We start from the raw sequence: 21840 nt of genomic DNA on the forward strand, positions 1-21840 counted from the left end.
GAAAGATAAATCACAACAGCACAGGAGAAGACAAGGCATACTCACACGTCCTCATCAGAACTGAGGGCATGAGACAATGAAAATTATTTATCATAATCTGACAAAACCAAAAATAACAATATGGGACAGGCATCTGTAGAACCTGATTGGAACTGAGGACAGAGCCTAGTTTGTGTTTTGTCAGTGTGTATTTACAGGAATAAATTTATCAAATACAAGTATCTGTAATGTCTGGAGCATTAAAATAGTAGAACTCAATTCACATTTATTCAATATATGTGCATCTATATGTCTCTTCACATTGTGAAATGTCAGGATTTAGGTCAACACAGCTTTGAATTGAGAAAAAATGATGCAACTTTTACTGTTCTCAATTATTAGGCATGTTGATGATTAAATATTGCCAATAGCTAATCATTAAAAGCTAATAAATTACAAAATGCATGTTTTCTTTGATAGGGCTTGCTCAAGTTGAGAGAAATTAGGCATTTGTATGATAACTAAACTGAAGTAAATGATCTTAATCATAAAACTGCATTAAATATTTCCCATGTGTAGCTTTAAGCTTTTCTTGAGGACATAACTTAAACTTAGAGGGCATGTGAAACTCTTCTTATTCTTATAACAACAAAAAGAGCCCTAGCCTACAACCACTGATATCAAGATAGCAAGACTGAGCATTGCAGGTACAAATGGCAAAATTAACAGCAGCCATAGTGAGCTGGTTAGATGAAGAGCTGCAGTCTGGGTGAACTCAAACACTTTTACTGTGCTATTTTATCCAAAAAGAAAGGACTCCAGCTGTATGGAGCTTTTTTCCTATCTTTATTCAAGAGAGTGGTATATCAGTTATTTATTGATTTCACGTTCAGATTTTGTAATAGCTATTGTCCCTCAAAACCCTGCCCTCGCACTCAGATAGCCTCTGCTTACGCTTAGATCTACTCTGTTTCTGCTCAAACTGTGTGCTCACATTCAGATACCATGTTGCTTGCACAGATTTCCTACTTCAGCTGCAGCTCTTCTCTTCGCGCTCAAGCTGCTTCTGTGTGCTTGAGGAATTTCTGCTCTCAGATTTCTGCCTTGTGCTTGGATTTTTTTGTGTAACAACCCTGTCAAAATCCCCCAACCAATAGAACGCCAGATTTATTGTTGACCAATGAAATGATCCCTGCCTTCTTGCGGTTGCGCTCGCTTTAGTTTTAGAGCGTACTGTCCGGGCGGGTACTTTTTAATTGGGTTCATCCACTCCCGCCCTCCAGGGCTTTAATTAAAAGTTCTTCCCTTGCTTTCTATCATACCGCTTCCATTCAGACTGCAGCCGAGATAGCGTATGTATTCCCCCAGTGCCAGTTTGTGCATATTCAATACGTACCTAGGAACCTTTTGCAAGCACTGGTTTCCTGTAGGACCGGTCGGAGTGAGAACTACATCCGGTTCATGGAAGCTAACGCTTTGGCTAACAATCACTGCGTGTGGAGGCTGCAAATTTTGAGAAATTGTCCAATATGTGGTAAGTTGTGCTAAGATAAAAATACGTACCAGCTCATTGTTTGCTTCTACAGCCGACATGTTGGAATAGACTTCATGTGACGAATACTTTTTACGTTATTTGAAGATTTCTGTTTGTCGCGAATTCGCTACTTTCGTCTATAACGGCTACATTCGACCATAATAGCAGCATATAGATAATGCTGTATTTAGATTGATTTCAGCACTCACATGCATTTTCTTTGGGAAATGCCATTCCAGTTAATTTCTGTAATTATTATAAAAAATAGCATGCTGGGATATAAATGCAATTTCTGTGCTTTTTCATAACACAGAACAAAATGAATGCATCAATGTTCTATGAGAAGCGACTAGGTGAACTTCAAACCAGGATTCCACCAGTCGAAAGTGACGACAGTTGTCTCAGTGACTGTGGGGACAGCGATGAAGACTACACTTGTGGAAAACTCCCTGCCGTTGTTGGGCGACTGTCTGTTCATCTGTGGAAGTGTTTAATGTTGTGATTATTCCGACGTTACATGTTATTAGAGAATGCTATGGCTGAGATCGCTAGCTACTATCCACACATGTCCCGTTTTTGGTGTATGTGTTACCTGAGACGATTGTATGTCAGGTTAGGATTATTCTAATGTTATTCTACTTTCCTTTTCATACTGGTACTTAGTTTATATGGAAATGTTGATGATTCAACACTGACGATACCGTCGTAATGTGTAATATTTCTCTCTCAAGCCTGTAGATAGTGTATGGGTGCATTTGTGTTGCCTAGGACCGCCACCCTATGGCCATTTTATATATTACATATGTTATTCAGAATACTGCGTTGTGTTGCATGTATGTATGTAGTATGGCCTGCCGAATAACTATTCCCCCTATGTTTGCCTCATAGGAAACCACACACACACACACACACACACACACACACACACACGTCTGCACTTTCTGTACTATATTTTTAAGTTCATTAACGCAGCCTGAATATGGAATCTGGAGTAATGCAGCTTCTTTCTAACCGAAGAACATAGCCAGTTACCGCCAGCACAATCTACTCAGCTACCCCACACTATTCCTCACAACGCTCATACACCAGGTGATGAAAACAGCAGTAATAGGGGCGTCTGCACTATCCACTAAGCTACCGACGCCCCTATTACTGCTGTTTTCATCACCTGTTGTAGAGTGCAGTCTGTACGCAGCATGCACAGGCCCCATGCACAGAGGCGCCGCCTCGCCGCAGCAGTCAGGACTCGACCCCAGCTTGCGGCCCGTGTCATTCCCCCATTCTCTATTCCCCCACTTCATGCTTACTTGCTTACTTCATGTCCTTACGTACTAAAGTTTGTTTTGGAGTTCCGCAAGGTTCTGTGCTCGGACCAATCCTATTCACTCTATATATGCTTCCTTTAGGTAACATCATTAGAAATCACTCTATAAATTTCCATTGTTATGCGGATGATACTCAGTTGTATTTATCGATGAAGCCAGAAGAAAGTAATCAATTAACTAAACTCCATAACTGCCTTAAAGACATAAAAACTTGGATGAGCACCAATTTCCTGATGTTAAATTCAGACAAAACTGAAGTTATTGTTCTTGGCCCCAAACAACTCAGAGACTCTTTATCTGATGACATAGTTTCTCTAGATGGCATTGCTCTGGCCTCTAGCACTACCGTAAGAAACCTCAGAGTAACATTTGATCAAGATTTGTCTTTTAATTCTCATTTAAAACAAACCTCACGGACTGCATTTTTTCATCTGCGTAATATTGCGAAAATTAGGCCTATCCTGACCCGAAAAGATGCAGAAAAATTGGTCCACGCTTTTGTTACCTCAAGGCTGGATTACTGTAACTCTCTATTATCAGGTAGCTCTAGTAAGTCCTTAAAAACTCTCTAGCTAATTCAGAATGCAGCAGTACGTGTACTAACAGGAACTAAGAAACAAGATCATATTTCTCCTGTTTTAGCTTCACTGCACTGGCTCCCTGTAAAATCCAGAATTGAATTTAAAATCCTACTGTTAACTTATAAAGCTCTAAATGGTCAAGCTCTGTCATATCTTAGAGAGCTCATAGTGCCATATTATCCCACCAGAACACTGCGCTCTGAGAACGCAGGGTTACTAGTGGTCCCTAAAGTCTCCAAAAGTAGATCAGGAGCCAGAGCCTTCAGCTATCAGGCTCCTCTCCTGTGGAATCATCTTCCTGTTACGGTCCAGGAGGCAGACACCGTCTCCACATTTAAGACTAGACTTAAGACTTTCCTCTTTGATAAAGCTTATAGTTAGGGCTGGCTCAGGCTTGCCCTGTACCAGCCCCTAGTTAGGCTGACTTAGGCCTAGTCTGCCGGAGGACCCCCCTATAATACACCGGGCACCTTCTCTCCTTCTCTCCTTCTCTCTCTCTCTCTCTCGTATTCTATTACTGCATCTTGCTAACTCAGCCATTCTGGATGTCACTAACTCGGCTTCTTCTCCGGAGCCTTTGTGCTCCACTGTCTCTCAGATTAACTCATATCGCAGCGGTGCCTGGACAGCGTGACGTGTGTGGTTGTGCTGCTGCCGTGGTCCTGCCAGATGCCTCCTGCTGCTGCTGCCATCATTAGTCATTAGTCATACTTCTACTGTTATTATACACATATGACTATTGTCACACTTGTATACTGCCAGATATTAATACATACTTTCAACATATTGTACCGCAGTAGCCAGAATATAACTATAATATTATTACTTTCAATAATGTTGTTGTAAGCTACTGTCATTACCTGCATCTCTCTCTCTCTCTCTTTCTCTGTCTCATTGTGTCATGTGGATTACTGTTAATTTGTTATGCTGATCTGTTCTGTACGACATCTATTGCACGTCTGTCCGTCCTGGAAGAGGGATCCCTCCTCAGTTGCTCTTCCTGAGGTTTCTACCATTTTTTTTCCCCGTTAAAGGGTTTTTTTTGAGGAGTTTTTCCTTATCCGCTGCGAGGGTCATAAGGACAGAGGGATGTCGTATGCTGTAAAGCCCTGTGAGGCAAATTGTGATTTGTGATATTGGGCTTTATAAATAAAATTGATTGATGCTGTCCTTAAACAAAAGGCCAAATAAAAAATATTATTGAAAACAGCAGTAATAATGCTATGATTTCGTGTAGAGTTTCAGCTTTTTATCATTTACATATGGCCATATATTTGTGAATGTAACCATGTGTACATGATGTGTATATAATGTAGATAAAAATGTCTGCACTTTTCTATGGTGATTTCTTTTTTCTACACCCGGTGATGAAAGCAGTAGTAGTGAGAGTACTGACAACAGGAGCAACAGTGATGAAGACTCCAATGTAAATCATGATGCACTTCCTAGCACCAGTGTTCTAAGTGAAAAGCTTGAGTTCTGTTTTACATTGAACTATAATAGCTGGTGTTATAGTCAGGACATTGAAAATAATTATATGGCATTAATAAATCTACATACCTGAGACGGGAAAATGTGTTATTACTTTTTTTTTTTTTTTTACCATTTTTTCCATTTATGCCTGTTGTAGCTAATTTGCATCATACCCAAATTTATATCTAGTCTATGTGCTATAGACAAATTAACAATCTCCACTTAATTAAGCATCAGCTTGAAAGCAAAAGTACATATAATTAATATTTTTATATAATTGTAAATAAATTCAGGCGTCAAGTTAATTTACACACATACGTCCGTAATTTTTTACTATAATAGCCGCACAGAATATAATATTTACACACACACACACACACACACACACACACACACACACACACACACACACACACACACACAGTGGTAACCGCTTATAGGGATCACTTCTGTCCGGGTCAAATTGATCACTGTAAGCGGATAATTATTATAACTGATTTTTTTTTTTCTTCTGAATTTCTCATGCAGATTACCATCTAATTGACATTTGTATATTTGTTAAATTAATATAAAGTAATGAAACGGGCAGCTTCGCTATTTAATGAATGTTACTGACTGTTTCAAATGCTTGTTTCGCTGCTGCATCTTGTTGGCTCGTTTTTAGCAGTTTGTCATAAGTATCAGTGAGACTACGTTTTACATTGAGAGAAAATGACTTTTTCCTTTTCTTTTCTCCGTCATGATTTCAATGTGCACACGTCACCATCCCAGGTCACCAGCTGGCAACGGACGGTTGTGCGTTGTGCGTTAGGCTGGGGGGAGGGGCGCCGCAGCGAGAAAGTTGAACCAGAATCGACTTTTAGAGAAACGCAACCTGTAATGCTTTATAACCCTGCCATAGGAAGAAAGAGGACATTTCTCTTTCTTTGATAACGTTAAAAGTAAAGTTAGGCTTTGCTGACGGCTTTGAGACTCATTTTTTTCAAAAAAAAAAAAAAAAAAAAGAGAGAGAGAGAAAAGCAGTGGTCGAGCGAGCTAGAGAATGGATGAGGTGAGCGAGCAGTGGTAGCGAGAAAGCCGGTGAATGAGAAGAATATTCATGTAACAAATATACGAATGTCAATTAGATGGTAATCTGCATGAGAAATTCATAAAAATAAAATTAAATCGTTATAATAATTATCCCCTTATAGTGATCAATTTGAACCAGACGGAAGTGATCACTATAAGCGGTTTCCACTGTGTGTATATATATATATATTTTTATCACATGTCCTCTGTAGAGGACAACGGGACTTAGTCGGGTCTTAAATTTCCAGAGTTAGTCAATGAGTTTCAATTGAGTTACAATGGGACTATGGGGTATTTTATGCTTTATCTCTAAATAAAAGAGCTACAAGGACTTTTACTCCCCTGGAATTATGATGTGGCTGTCTTCAATGCTTAACACTATGATGGATAGCTGCAGCAAGGTAGAGTGTATTCTTAATAGCTATACCAATGGGCCTGACAGGGTGTAGGATTGGTACCCTATACGACTGCGTTTAAGGCCTGATGGTCCAACTGCACTCACCCCTCACTATCTATGATGTGACGAGGTGTAGTGCTTGCTATGTAGTCATTTAACACTTGCCCAGGCAATAAGAAGTGATGGGGAGCCCCATAGTTTGACCCATGACCCCTATGTGACGGACCCCAAAGACCAGGTAAACTTTATTGTGTGTGGTGGCCTAGGAAGGGTAAAGAACAGTGGAGTGAAGCTTTATAGATACTACTGTATGTGTGAATACACTCTCAGCAAGAAGTGTCATTGTTTAAAGGAAATAGAGCAAGAAGTTTCCTGAAATCCTCCTTTTAGGTAGTATCCTACCGTAGATGCATGGGAATGTACGTTCAACGTTTTGAAAAGGGTGTGTGTTTGCCCTGTTAACCCCACCCTTTCTCATTAGAAAGCCCTGGATGTCCTCTTCAGAACACAATTTGACCCAAATGGATAGCATAAAGAATACTTGAGTTACACTAGTTAGACTAATGTCCTCCACAGAGGACAAAAATGAATTGTTGGGACCCATATTTTCTATGCAGCTATTATAGTAAAAAATACGGGTGCACGTGTGTAAATTAAGAGTCCCTTTATTCCAAAACAGAAAGCAAGGCAAGAACATCCCGGACAGGACGCTCCCGCAAGGAGGCAGGGATCATTTCATTGGTCAACAATAAACTTGGCGTTCTATTGCTTGGGGGATTTTGACAGGGTTGTTACACAAAAAAGTCCAAGCACAAGGCAGAAATTCCTCAAGTGCACAGAAGCAGCCTGAGCGTGAGGAGAAGAGCTGCAGCTGGAGCAGGAAATCTGTGCAAGCAACATTGTATCTGAGTGCGAGCACACAGTCTGAGCAGATCTAGGCGCAAGCAGAGGCTATTTGAGTGCGAGGGCAGGGTTTTGAGGGACGATACTAGAAAATCTGAACATGAAATCAATAATGCTCTCAAACTCATAAACCACTCTCTTGAATAAAGATAGGAAAAAAGCTCCATACAGCTGTGCCTGCATCATTGCCCTCATTAGGGTTGTTTACAGTACACACTGCTCAATTATCCCAACGCAAACATCCTGACGCTTGAAATAATTGCACTGCTGTAACCCATGTCCCAGGAATACACCAACATTTTTGGTTAGTAGATGGATCAATTAAATTTTCAATGGTGGAGAAGCATTCCCCGGGTAATCTTTAACATACTTAGGGTTGGCATACAGCTTGTCAACTCAAAGACCTGCAATACTATCATTTAGTAATTTGATACAATTACAAAATAGAAGTTGACTGCTCATTTCACTGTGCACTGTATGGGGATGAATGGCTGCCTCTGTAAAGCTCAATGAAAGTTGTGTGAATCAAACCATCTGGTCATGTTATCGCCACACTGGTTCTCACCTTCCCAGCTCTTTCTGAAGTTCTTGCATGTGGAAATGACACTGCTTATAATAAGCTGCTTGGGCCTCCACAAACTCATGCAGACAGCGCAAGTGGTTCACCTGCAAATAAGCAACAACGCAGCAGTCACTCTTAAAGAAACAGAGATTTTTAAGCTCACCTCCATGAAGAAGTACTCAGATCCTTTACTTCAGCAAAAGTAGTAATACCACAATGTGAAATACTCCTAGAGTAAAAGGTGTTGTATACATACTATAGTATCTCCTATCATATTACTGATGTATTATTATGCAAGTAGCCTATAGTGTAATTGATCATTGTGCAAGTAATTTTAATCATTCTCTATACTGTTGGGAGGTTTAATCTGCAAATGCCCTAATCTCACAAAGGCGACGGTGTATATAATTACCTCCTATGCATTTATTTGATCTGTTTTTTTAAATGGAAAGTGTAAGTGCAGTAAGAACACTTCATTTAACTATATTCTATTTGAAATCAGTTTGTTTAAAAAACACCTTCTAAAAAGGAGACCCTGCAGCTTGAAACAAGAAAAAAACTAGAATTATAGCCTTGCAGTCATATGCCTTCGTGCACTAGTCAAGCAGCACTTAGAGTTTACATCCATGTCTGTGAAAACAATGATGCTTCACACACATCTTCCCCCCGGCAGCACGGAAGATCTATACAATCAGCACAGTTTCAAGGTCTACACACAAGAATAGTGTCACCAATTCAGTGTATGACCAAATATCTCCCCTTCTGTTCCTGAGTGAAGACATTGAGTAATGGCCAGAAAAGTGTTTCTGCACAACATATTAAGGTCACAGTGAAGCTGACCTTTGACCTTTTTGATATAAAATGTCATCACTTCATCATTTTGTCCTGTTAGACATTTGTGTAAGATTTTGTCATAATTACATCTGTATTCTTGAGGTATGGCCAAAGCCATGTTTTGAGAGGTCACAGTGACCTTGACCTTTGACCACCAAATTCTAATCAGTTCATCGTTGAGTCCAAGTGAACATTTGTACCATATATGAAAAAAAAATCTCTAAAAGTCTTTGTGAGATATCACATTCACGAGAATGAGATGGGCCCAAGGTCACAGTGAATTGACCTTCACCCACCAGAATCTGACAAGTTATTAATTAAATTAATTTACAATTACAATTAATTAATTAAACAAGTATTAATAAGTCCAAATGAACGTTTGTGCCAAATTTCAGGAATTCTTGAAGACGTTCATCAGATATTGTGTTTGTGAAAATGGGGCGGATGGATAGACGGATGTTCAGATGGACAACCCCAAAAACATAATGCCTCTGGCCACAGCTATCACCAGCACGGAGGCATAATGAGGCAGGACACTGTACACGAATCATGAAAAATCAGTTTTAGAAAATACTCTCTCTTACAGACTAAAATGACTAAAAGACAGAGATTTTGCGCATAGAGTAGTGTATGTAACTTGTAACTAAACTGTGTAAACCATCTTGGAGTACCAATATCCCTGTTAAAACGGTTGCTTATTTTCTAGCACTGCGTACAAAACAGAACAGCAAAACAAAAAATATATATATTTAAAAACATTTAAAAATGGGAAACCTTTAAAAAAAGGTTCACCCAGTCTGTGCCAGTGTAAGCATCACTTAGACTAATTTGGTATTCAAATATCAAAATCAAAAGAATTACCTTTGTGAAGATGATTTTTTTTATCAAATGGTTAGATCAGAACCAATTTATTTTGGGTGTGTTCTTGTTAAGTGATGTAGCAGATCCACTTTCATTCTGTTTTTATGTCCTCACAAGTGCAACTAAATGTTTAAGTGTTTCCAGCTCAAAGAGGACGATGTTTACTGCACTTCACAGTAAAGTATGTCTCCAGAGTGTTTAACTGAGTTTTTGTCATCCATTTTTATGAACAATAAAGGCAGATACCTTCTCAGATTTCACTTAAACTTTAACCATGCATACTATAAAGTGTTTTAACGGTGATATATGTTTATTTAACTGACAGCATTAAGATTATTGATTTTACATTACTTATTAACTGTGCAATAAACCACAGGTAAACAGTGACTTTACTGCAAACTTTGAAGGGTATGAAGGGCGTGATTTTTTTAACAACCCACGAGTTGATTCACAAAAGTGAATAAATACAGTCACTACAGATGCAACCTGGATTGTGTGTGTGTGTGTGTGTGTGTGTGTGTGTGTGAGAGAGAGAGTGAGGTAGTGATGGGTGTGTAGCTGACATACATGAGTACTACTGATGCCTTCCAACAGCAGCCGTGTGACCTCTGCTTGGCGGTCAAACTCTGTTTGAGCCACTCGGAGTTCATGTTCAGCCTGAAACAATAGTAAGAACATAGTGAAATATTTACATTTATATTTCTCGGGATACTTCTTAGGTCCAGACTAGATTATGAAGACACTTAAACTTCCGGAGCCTTTGTGCTCCACTGTCTCTCAGATTAACTCATATTGCAGCGGTGCCTGGATAGTGTGACGTGTGTGGTCGTGCTGCTGCCGTGGTCCTGCCAGATGCCTCCTGCTGCTGCTGTTATCATTAGTCATACTTCTACTGTTATTATACACATATGATTATTGTCACATATGTATCAGATATTAATATATTATTATAAATTAGAATATTATTACTTAATGGTGTCATTACCGGCTGTCCTGCATCTCTCTCTCTTTCTGTCTCATTGTGTCATACGGATTACTGTTAATTTATCATGTTGATCTGTTCTGTACAACATCTATTGCACGTCTGTCCGTCCTGGAAGAGGGATTCCTCCTCACTTGCTCTTCCAGAGGTTTCTACCGTTTTTTTCTCTGTTAAAGGTTTTTTTTTTTGGGGGGGGGGGGGGGATTCCTTATCTGCTGTGAGGGTCCTAAGGACAGAGGGATGTCGTATGCTGTAAAGTCCTGTGAGGCAAATCAAATTGTGATTTGTGATATTGGGCTTTATAGATAAAATTGATTGATTAAAGATAACGACGGCTAGTAAATAATGACAGGCTGCCAATAATATGATAATAATCTCTTGGGCTTGGTGATTTAACTGTTATATAGATGAAGATGTTTCAAGTGTTTTCATGCCCCTCAACCCTAAGAAGAAACACATTTGATGTAATTTATACTGAGGAGTATGTATAACAAGGGAAGACTTAAGTTGTTTTATAGTCCTTAGTTGTTTGTACACTGTACTGTACTATGTGCAGAACAGTGGTAAGAATAAAAACAAATAGGCTAGGAGTTGGATCAATAGTGTGGGGATCAAGGCCTCAGCATGCTTCAAATTAAGAGCTTGGCAGATTGTCTAACAATTTCTGAAGCCCCCTTCACAACTATAAAGGCCTTTGCAAACCAAGCCTGTATTTTTCGTATGCATTTTTTTTTTTTTAAAATCTGTCATCCGCTAAAAGTCATCACATACAACTGAAACCCTGCGCACTGAGTCCAATGCATTCTATTGTTTTATTTGTTGCAAAAATTCACGATACAAATAAAAATGGAAAGACGCATTTGCTCCCTTGCTTCTCTCTACTGGAGTTACCTCCATGGCTGTCACGATGCTCTGCCTGCATCTTGTATTCAGCTACATGAGTTATAAAATCATACAGTGCAGCCAATAAAATCCACTCTGCTCTAAGCATCATCATTGCTGCTGTGCATTTCTGAATAGGCCAATGATATCTTCTCTTTGTTGCTGAAGATTTAAAGATTGCTTTCATATATCTCCACTTCTTTATCTTGCTGACCTGCTTTTCTCTTCTGCCCTGTTCCCTTCTCTTGTTGCAGATGTTTTTTGTGTAGATACACCACATTTTTGTCATCTCTCCTGTGTCAACAACTCTTTTGACGGGTGTGTTTAAAAACAAATTTAAAACTGTTCTTAAAACTTAAATGACATAACAAGGTTTCGAAGTCAGTGTGTAAATGTGATTGACACAACATGAGGTCGCATTTATTTATATACATGCAACAATTTACATCAAAAGGTACAGACTTGGTGTGCAAAGGCTTTAAGTGTGTATCATTATCCCCAGTTACAATTCACTATGTTGGGAAATGCCTTTTAGTGTGGCCAGCCAAAACAGGTATAAGCATTTTTGTTATTAGACATGGTTGGAAACACATGGTAGTTCACATGAAGCATATTAAAGCCATAATCCTGGACACCAGGCAGTAAGACAAAGTCACAACCACAACACTGCCGTACTTACTTTTTCCACTTCCTCACTCCAGAGCTGAGAGGCCAAAGCATACAACAAAAGAAGGAGAAAAAAATATAAGTTAGAGCAGGATATCCCAGAGGGCCTTCACTAGTGTAATGTACACTGCTCAAAGAAAATAAAGGGAACACATAATCATCACAGTGTAACTCAAAGTCAATCAAACTCCTGGGATATCAACCTGTCCAGTTAGGAAGCAATACTGATTGCGAATCAATTTCACCTGCTGTTGTGCAAATTGGACAGACAACAGGTGGAAAGGAGAGGCAATTACCAAGACAACCCCTACTGAGGAATGGTTTTGCAGGTGGTGGCCACAGTCCATTTCCCTCTGCAGGCCACAGAAGTTGCTCAGGTAGTGCCGCTACCAGAAGGTTTGCTGTGTCTCCCAGCACAGTGTCAAGAGCATAGAGGAGATACCAGGAGACAGGCCAGTACACCAAGAGAGGTGGAGGGGGGCGTAGGAGGGCAACAACCCAGCAGCAGGACCGCTATCTGCTTCTTTGTGCAAGGAGGAAAGAGAAAGACTACAGAAAGAGACTACATGAGGGTGGCATGAGGGCCCGACGTCCACAAGTGGGGCCTGTGCTCACACACCGGCAACGTGCAGCCCAATTTACATTTGCAAGAGAACACCACAATTGGCAGATTCGCCACTGGCGCCCTGTTCTCTTCACAGATGAGAGCAGGTTCACACTGAACACATGTGACAGGGTCTGGAGACCCCATGGAGAACGTTTTGCTGCCTGCAACATCCTCCAGCATGACCGGTTTGGTGGTGGGTCAGTGATGGTCTGGGGAGGCATATTCGTGGAGGGCCACACAAACCTCCACGTGCTAGCCAGAGGTACCCTGACTGCTGTTAGGTACCGGGATGAGATCCTCAGACCCATTGTAAGACCATATGCTGGTGCAGTGGGCCCTGGGTTCTTCCTCATGCATGACAATCATACCTCATGCCTCATGTGGCTGGAATGTGTCATCAGTTCCTGGATGATGAAGGCACTGATGTTATTGACTGGCCCGCCCATTCCCCAGACCTGAATCCAATCAAGCACCTTTGGGACATCATGTATCGTAGCATCCACCGCCACCACATCGCACCACAGACTGTCCAGGAGCTGACTGATGCCCTGATCCAGGTCTGGGAGGAGATCCCCCAGGAGACCATCCGTCGTCTCATCAGGAGCATGCCTAGACGTTGTAGGGTATATATACAGGCACGTGGAGGCCATACACACTACTGAGCCACATTATGAGTTGTCCTGAGGAAATTCACAGAAGTTGGATCAGCCTGTGATCTGATTTTTCCACTTTGACTTTGGGTATGATTCTGAATCCAGTCCTAAATGAGTTTGAAATAATTTTGGTTTCCATGGATTGTTCTGGCATTATTTTGTTCTCAACGAATTACACTATGTAATCAATAAAGATTGTCATCTGGAATGTTTCATTCACCGAAATCTGGGATGTGTGATTTAAGTGTTCCCTTTATTTTTTTGAGCAGTGTACACGTAGTGTCTAATCTCAGTACCACATTACACAACCTAACGTTTACTCACCGGAAGACGACACAAAAAGTATGTAGAATGTATTCTGATGGTTAAGGCTGGAGTAAATGTAGGTAAACCTTGGTTTTGGATCAAGATAGTGTCGCGCCTGATCAAGTCAATCAAATCTGACATTACCTCATCTTATTTCAAAGAGAAAACGATTAAGTTTTGCTCTAACCAATCACTGACACATGCAGCTGCTAGTAATTTTGTTTTTCTGTGTCCGTGCTTTCTTGAGCTCTTGTGTTGGGCTTGAGAAAAAATCTATGTTGGCTAACGTTGGTTTTGTGATTTGATTCTAGCCATTTGAGAATTTTTTGTTTGGCAAGCTTAGTTTGTAAAGATTCCTTTCTTTTTGTAGTGTACATTCTTAGTTTAGTGAACCTTTGTGATTAGAAATCTGAAGTCAATGACAGAGAACCTAAATAACCCCTCAAAATGCTGGAAATCAATTAAATCTTTATCCGGTATACACATTGTCTCAAGCCTCCCACCACGAATCCTGGTTGGCTCAGATGAAATAAAGGACAAAGCTGCCATGGTCAGTCAGTTTAATAAACATTTTATTCGGGCTGGGTTGGGCGTATTTGATAGCTTAAATGTTTTTGACAACAATGTTCACCAGTGTTACAGACCATTTTCTAGGCCCAGGTTGGGAACACTTTGACACTACAATGTCCACAATACTATTAAGTTTGCTATGTGAGTATTTTACTTTTCTGTTTTTGTTTCTTTTTTCTATTTTTTCCATCTTCTAAGTCTCATCTAAACTCTTTTCTCTTCTGTGTTTATGCATAAGAAGAGGTGAAATTTTTTTGCCAGGATAATCTTTCTATGTTCCTCTTTTTTAATGTGAAAAAAAGGTTTGCCAAATCATTTTTCTAAATTACTTTTGTTCAAAATTTTGGGCAAGTGTTTTTTTTTAGGTGTTTGTTATTGTAATACTCAGATGGTAGTCACACACTGCCTCTCAGGCTGGAGTTCAGGTTCTCTTTAATGTGTAAGTATATAGTAATAATTGCAACATTGTGCTTACTACTTTGTTGAACACACAAAACTGTAGGTTCCAAAGTAGGTAAGCTGAACAGGAAATGTAATCAATCTATCTGCAGAAAAGATCCTGTATCAACAAAGGTGTCAGAAAAAGATTTTGTATTTCAAGCTTTAGTCCTGAAAGATGTGCTTTAGCTTTGAAGCAGTGAAAAGTACAGCAATTACGACAAATTAATTAACAACATTCTTGGCTGGGCTTTTAGATGCTTGCTATTAATGGTATGCCAACAGTTATCATTGCTACATAATTCAAGAGCTGACACAGAGGTTAGGAATGCAACTCTGAGTCATAATCACCACTCTTACCAGATGGAATACCTCTCTGACTAAACATTAACAAAGAACAAAAACAAAGCTACTTACAATAAGTGACTGGTATTACACAGCACATCCTGAAAATTTGATTAAGAACCATTACAATAAACCAAGAAGAAGAATAACCCAGATAAATGTGACTTTCCCATCCAGTTCTGGCAACCATTCATGACCTCAGTTAAAAGCACTATGGTCCTGATTGAACTGTGTTCACGGAACCTGACAAGGTTACTTTATTTTTAACAGATGATTGTAAATGTCCAGTTTTGTTAGGAAATTTTAATTGTTTTCTTACCGCAGAGGCACTGGCAGAAAGCACGTAGTTACGTGGTCTGGTCTCCTGAAAATCTGGAGCCGTCTACAGAAACAGTAAAGTTATTCAACATTTATACTAATGTTTACTCAATGTATACATGGCAACCATACTACAGCACACACAGGCCTTCATTTACGAAACGAACATACCACAGAAAACTGGGCAAACGGTCATCTTCATGCAAACCTGGGCATTTATCAATGTGGATTAGAGTGGAGGCTACGATCAAATCTCATGTCAGGTGTCAACTCTTGTAAGCAAGTTTGAGTCAGTGTGGAGGTGTAGTGCAGCAGAGTAAATCTGGCCGAGTTGGAGAATTATTCCCAGGCAATATTCCGATGGCATTGAAGTATTTGCCACCACATTTCAATCACTTTTAGAATGTACAGCTGCCACATAGATGCACACTCTCTATCACAGCCAGCTCTATGGGACTGACTCCAGGTTGACTGAAGGCTGAACACCACTAGTGCCCGGCTCTGATTTATCTAAACGTCTTTTTTTTTTTTTTTAAGACTGATAAGCCAAAGCATGTTTATATAATTCATCATCAAAAAGAAAAAACAACAACCCTGCAACAGTGTCAATATTTAAATACTACTAGCCTAGGGGATTGCATTTTTACTATTGTCTGACTTGGACTCAGGTGGTGCATCTGTGTCTCCTCTGCCACCTGTTAGGCCTGAAATGAAAGCAGACCCAATACATGGGGCTATGTGCTCCTCAGTCTGGGTCAATTATAAGCTTTAACATGATTATAACAATATCAATATAATATGACAGATAAGCTAATACATGTAGACTATAGGTCGGAACATATCATGGATGTATAAATTAAATATTCCAACCTAAGCTGGAGTTCGGGTGTCCAGTGCAATGCTGTAGACCGCAGCCGTGATTTCTTTCCATACTATGTATTTCCAACTTCCTTTGATGCCACTCTTCAGGCTGCCAAATAGAACCAGTTCGTTAAATTGGACCTGGGACATCAGGGTTTCTATTTCTAGCTCAGAGAAGTTTCTCTTCTTGGCTGTATTACTCCTCTCCATGTGGTAAATATTAGGGGCAAGATGGAGAATATGGGGCAGGATATTTCAATGACAACTGTTTTCAGCTGTCGCATTTATCAACACTCGATCATTTCTATGCTGTGATCGACGAGATAAGAACGTTTCTTGAATTACATGCTACTCCTATCATTAGTTTCACTCAGATCTGCACTGGTTTGTATGTTGGTTTGATTAATGAGTGCCACTATGTATGAGGAAATGCAGACAAAACAGTCAGAAATCACAGCAGAAATAAAACCAGGATCTTGATGAGCTACACTTTAAGCTACACTTTAAGCTCCACAGCAGCACCGATAACTGAAAAGGTCAATCTGTGCAGTATTAACGGCGGATAGTTCAGTTCTTCCACTATATTAACACTTTAGGAAATACATCAATATAACATAAAGGTAGTCAGTCATGTGGTCCACTTGTAATATGGAGGGGACCTTAAGTTGACTTTTCTTTATCACTTAAATTTAAAATATCAAATACAACTTTCTACTTAATTCTTGATTTAAAATGGCAGTTATGTGCCCCAAAGTTACCCAACCAACAGCAGAGATGGGAGAGGTGGTTTGCAGGGAATACGCGTCAGCACACTTTTACTTTAGGTGTGTCTGAACATATAAAAGAAAGGTGCAGAGAGGTGATGCAACCCAACTGTATTTAAACTGGTGACTAATCTTCCTAATTCACCCACCTGACTAATCCTCTGTAAATACGACTCACCACTATTACAAGCTTGAAGGCGAGTCAGCAGTACTTTATCATGCGCATGCTTACATGCAGACAGGTTGCAAAAGTCTGATGTCGTCAGTCAAAAAGTATGTGACTTTGTTATCTTTATACTGAAAAAAAAAATAGCTCTGATAGTAGTCAGACTTCTTTAATTCTGTTCAACAGTTAAACAAAAAAATACTTCACGAAAAGCAGGTGGGGTTTTGAAGGTACAATTGTTGCTGGAATAGGGAAGGATTATCACTAATAAGTGCCTTTTATTTCAGGCATATGACCTGCTTGTACTTGAGTAGTACAAACAAAGTTTTCAACTCAAGCAGAGTTCAAAACAATATGAAAAGGATGTCAGACTTAAGTCAGACTTTGTACAAAAATCCCTCTGTCGATGCTGCTGGCACAATATCATGTTCTCAATTTGAAGAATGATCAAAACTGATTCTTGGCCTTACTAACAAATTTGTACTCATTTTCCAGAAAAAAAAGTAAAGTAAAGTAATAATTAATTTTGGTTACAGGCCACAATGCCTTCATAGTTTTAACGACAACCACTTGTATCCTTCTACTAGCCAACTATTTCGTTGGATGTCCCATCACATTCAGCCAGTGTAAATCTGTCTTTATCCACATTATCCTGCGCTTAGCCAAAATTTGGCCCTTTGTTTAGCTGCACACTGGAAACATTCAACGTCTTTGGCATTTGTCTGTCTCCTTGGGACTGTACGGACTCCAGGGCCCAGTTGTTCAAAAATTTTTTTATCTGGATCAGAATGATCCTGATACTTTGCTGTCCAGGATCACCTCATCCATCTTAGTTTAGTGCTGTTTTTTAAGCAACACATCACTGAATCACCCTGATCCAAATACAGACTTTTCATTACCAAATCCAGATAACCAATGCTCTTACTACATATCACAATGTAGGTTTGTCTGCCAACAAACACACTGCAATTACTACTGACCGTCATGAGTACCACCAAAGACAACAAAATGGAGTTCTTTGAGACTGTAACGTTAATTTTCTTAGTTTTTTTTTGTTGAAACTGTAATATTGACAGCTGTTTCTGGGATTATTTGATTCTACTTTACTATACTGCAAGACTTCATAAAAAGCCAAATTTCTACTTTATGTACTTTACTACAATAACTGTTAAACAAATCAAGTGCCCAATATAAATACATGTATATATATGTGTATATATTAGACCAATGTAAAACTTTTATCACATTTTGTTCCTGAAATCCACCCTGAATCCACCCCTAAAAAGTTCTGAACAAGGTTGTGCACTAAGATGGTTTAAATCTTATTTATGTGATCATTTCAGTTCGTTCATGTTAATGATGAATCATCTCTATGTACTAAAGTTTGTTTTGGAGTTCCACAAGGTTCTGTGCTCGGACCAATCCTATTCACTCTATATATGCTTCCCTTAGGTAACATCATTAGAAATCACTCTATAAATTTCCATTGTTATGCGGATGATACTCAGTTGTATTTATCGATGAAGCCAGAAGAAACTAATCAATTAACTAAACTCCATAACTGCCTTAAAGACATAAAAACCTGGATGAGCACCAATTTCCTGATGTTAAATTCAGACAAAACTGAAGTTATTGTTCTTGGCCCCAAACAACTCAGTGACTCTTTATCTGATGACATAGTTTCTCTGGATGGCATTGCTCTGGCCTCTAGCACTATTGTAAGAAACCTCGGAGTAATATTTGATCAAGATTTGTCTTTAAATTCTCATTTAAAACAAACCTCACGGACTGCATTTTTTCATCTGCGTAATATTGCGAAAATTAGGCCTATCCTGACCCGAAAAGATGCAGAAAAATTGGTCCACGCTTTTGTTACCTCAAGGCTGGATTACTGTAACTCTCTATTATCAGGTAGCTCTAGTAAGTCCTTAAAAACTCTCTAGCTAATTCAGAATGCAGCAGCACATGTACTAACAGGAACTAAGAAACAAGATCATATTTCTCCTGTTTTAGCTTCACTGCACTGGCTCCCTGTAAAATCCAGAATTGAATTTAAAATCCTACTGTTAACTTATAAAGCTCTAAATGGTCAAGCTCCGTCATATCTTAGAGAGCTCATAGTGCCATATTATCCCACCAGAACACTGCGCTCTGAGAATGCAGGGTTACTCGTGGTCCCTAAAGTCTCCAAAAGTAGATCAGGAGCCAGAGCCTTCAGCTATCAGGCTCCTCTCCTGTGGAATCATCTTCCTGTTACGGTCCGGGAGGCAGACACCATCTCCACATTTAAGACTAGACATAAGACTTTCCTTTTTGATAAAGCTTATAGTTAGGGCCGGCTCAGGCTTGCCTTGTACCAGCCCCTAGTTAGGCTGACTTAGGCCTAGTCTGGCGGGGGACCTCCTGAGCACCTTCTCTCCTTCTCTCTCTCTCTCTCTCTCTCTCTCTCCTTTGCTAACACTTATGTCCTGTTACTGCATCTCGCTAACTGGGCTCTACTGCATGCCACTAACTCGGCTCTACTGCATGTCACTAACTCGGCCTCTTCTCCGGAGCCTTTGTGCTCCACTGTCTTGCAGGTTAACTTATATCGCAGCAGTGCCTGGATAGTGTGACGTGCGTGGTTGTGCTGCTGCTGTGGTCCTGCCTGATGCCTCCTGCTGCTGTTATCACTAGTCATACTTCTACTGTTATTATACACATATGATTATTGTCACATACATATAATATCATATATTAATATATACTTTCAACATATTGTACCACAATAGCCGTAATTATTATTATAATATTATTACTTTAATTAATATTGTTGCAAGCTATTATTATTACTATCTGTCCTGCATCTCTCTCTGTCTCTGTCTCTCTTTACGTCTTATTGTGTCATACGGATTACTGTTAATTTATCATGTTGATCTATTCTGTACGGCATCTACTGCACATCTGTCCATCCTGGAAGAGGGATCCCTCCTCAGTTGCTCTTCCTGAGGTTTCTACCATTTTTTCCCCCGTTAAAGGGGCTTTTTGGGGTGTTTTTCCTTATCGGCTGCGAGGGTCCTAAGGACAGAGGGATGTCGTATGCTGCAAAGCCCTGTGAGGCAAATTGTGATTTGTGATATTGGGCTTTATAAATAAAATTGATTGATTGTTTGATTGACATTCTGAGAGTTTGATCCAAATCAAACCCAAGGCTGGATTACATGATCGAATCTGATTTCAGAATCCTTTGGAACAACCAATTTTTCAAGATTTGATCCGAACCAAAATCTGATCATATCACTTCTGAATAACGGGGCCCTGAGCATTTTCTTGTCTTGTACATTTTTTTCACAATAAAAACTCAAATGTTAAGGTAAGTTTTCTGAGAACAGTAGGGGTGTATGGGTTCAACTCTTTGCTCTTAATTGGTTTTGAGAGGGCCTTCAGCTTTTGGTAAGTATCACTCAGATGGTTTTGTACACCAGATTTATTTTACTTTTTTTTTTTTTTTTTTCTTCAACAAATGTATCTACACCAGTATCTATGCTGGTATTCACAGCAACATTGTATAAAACTGTTCAGAAAACATATTTCTATTTGAAGTACATTTTATAAATATTCAGGTAAACCATACATGCCAGTATGGTCATAGAAACTGTAAATGGATAATTGCTCTACTATGATCCAAATGTCACATACTGATTCATTACTTTAATCTCCATTCAAAGAAAAGAAAGTAAATCTTTTCAGCTTGTAACAAATATGTGGCCCACCACGAGAAACCCAGCAACAAGTCGGCCTGGCACAAGTCGAAAAAAAAAAAGAAAAAAATCGTTTGTTTTTTTTTGTTTTTTTTTAAATTAGTGATTTTTGGTTTTTTTGCAGAATATGTAAGTTGGAATCATGAAGAAGCCACTCCATGTTTCAAATAACAGTATTGGTGGCCTTAAAACCATAAACTTTGTATTTGAATTTGGGTTGTTTTTGAGGAAATGCTCTGATCCTAGATCCTACAACAGTAAATTTGCATACTGGCTTTCTTTGGCTATTCATGTGCTTTTGTTCTTTTTTCGGCCAATCAGCTGAACCACATGGCTACTTATGCAGCCAGCTGCTCCTGCATAAGGAACTGCCACTTCTGAAGATTTTATTTGCCTTAAAGTCTGTACGTTGGCCGGATGGTGGATGGCTGATCTCGTGTGTTTGACCGGCGGATTTTAAGCTTTTTTGGGACACCTGTGTGACTGGTGCCGACACAGCCACACCAAACTACTTTAGCGTTTCGCTAACTTTTAGCAATATACTACTTTTTTCTCCATTCTACAACCAGATCGACCACAACGATACTGCCCGCCTGAGAGGGAAAGACCCTGTGAACACTTCGGCCACCCCAGAACCCATTTTTACACCTTCTGTGCTGTTTTCTGGACACCGGACTGACTGCAGCTGTGGACAGCGGACACCCATTCATCTCAACGGGCCCAGTGCTTGGGCCCACGCCAGTAAGTCCCACTTTCTACTGGATCCAAACCACCCTGATCCAAGACCTATGTTTAAAATTCTAACTGTTTAATTTGTGTACTTTGACCGGATGGCTGATCGTGTATTTTTGAGTTTTAGGGCATTTACTGTGGATTAAACGTATGTACGCACACACAGAGGAACACAAAACACACGTTTGTATACAGAATAGTACACCCCCAATGATCAACTTTATTCAGGGGCTTTTTGTAACAAAAGCATTTCCATTTCAATAAAGTACATTCTGATTCTGATCAGTCCA

At 39.6% G+C, this 21840-nt stretch overlaps 1 protein-coding gene across 1 annotated transcript in view; it reads right to left on the reverse strand.

Annotated features, from left to right (window-relative positions):
• Positions 1–21840, reverse strand: part of LOC125890260 (endophilin-B2-like) — a 56179-nt gene that overhangs the window by 10740 nt on the left and 23599 nt on the right. Inside the window, exons 6-9 of the mRNA XM_049578817.1 lie at positions 15289–15351; positions 12064–12087; positions 10088–10177; positions 7829–7929 (exon numbers count right to left, since the gene is read on the reverse strand). Coding sequence (XP_049434774.1) covers positions 7829–7929; positions 10088–10177; positions 12064–12087; positions 15289–15351 — 278 coding nt within the window. The remainder of the gene's footprint in view (positions 1–7828; positions 7930–10087; positions 10178–12063; positions 12088–15288; positions 15352–21840) is intronic.

Source organism: Epinephelus fuscoguttatus, linkage group LG6 (assembly GCF_011397635.1).
Source record: "Epinephelus fuscoguttatus linkage group LG6, E.fuscoguttatus.final_Chr_v1".
NCBI lineage: Eukaryota > Metazoa > Chordata > Actinopteri > Perciformes > Serranidae > Epinephelus > Epinephelus fuscoguttatus.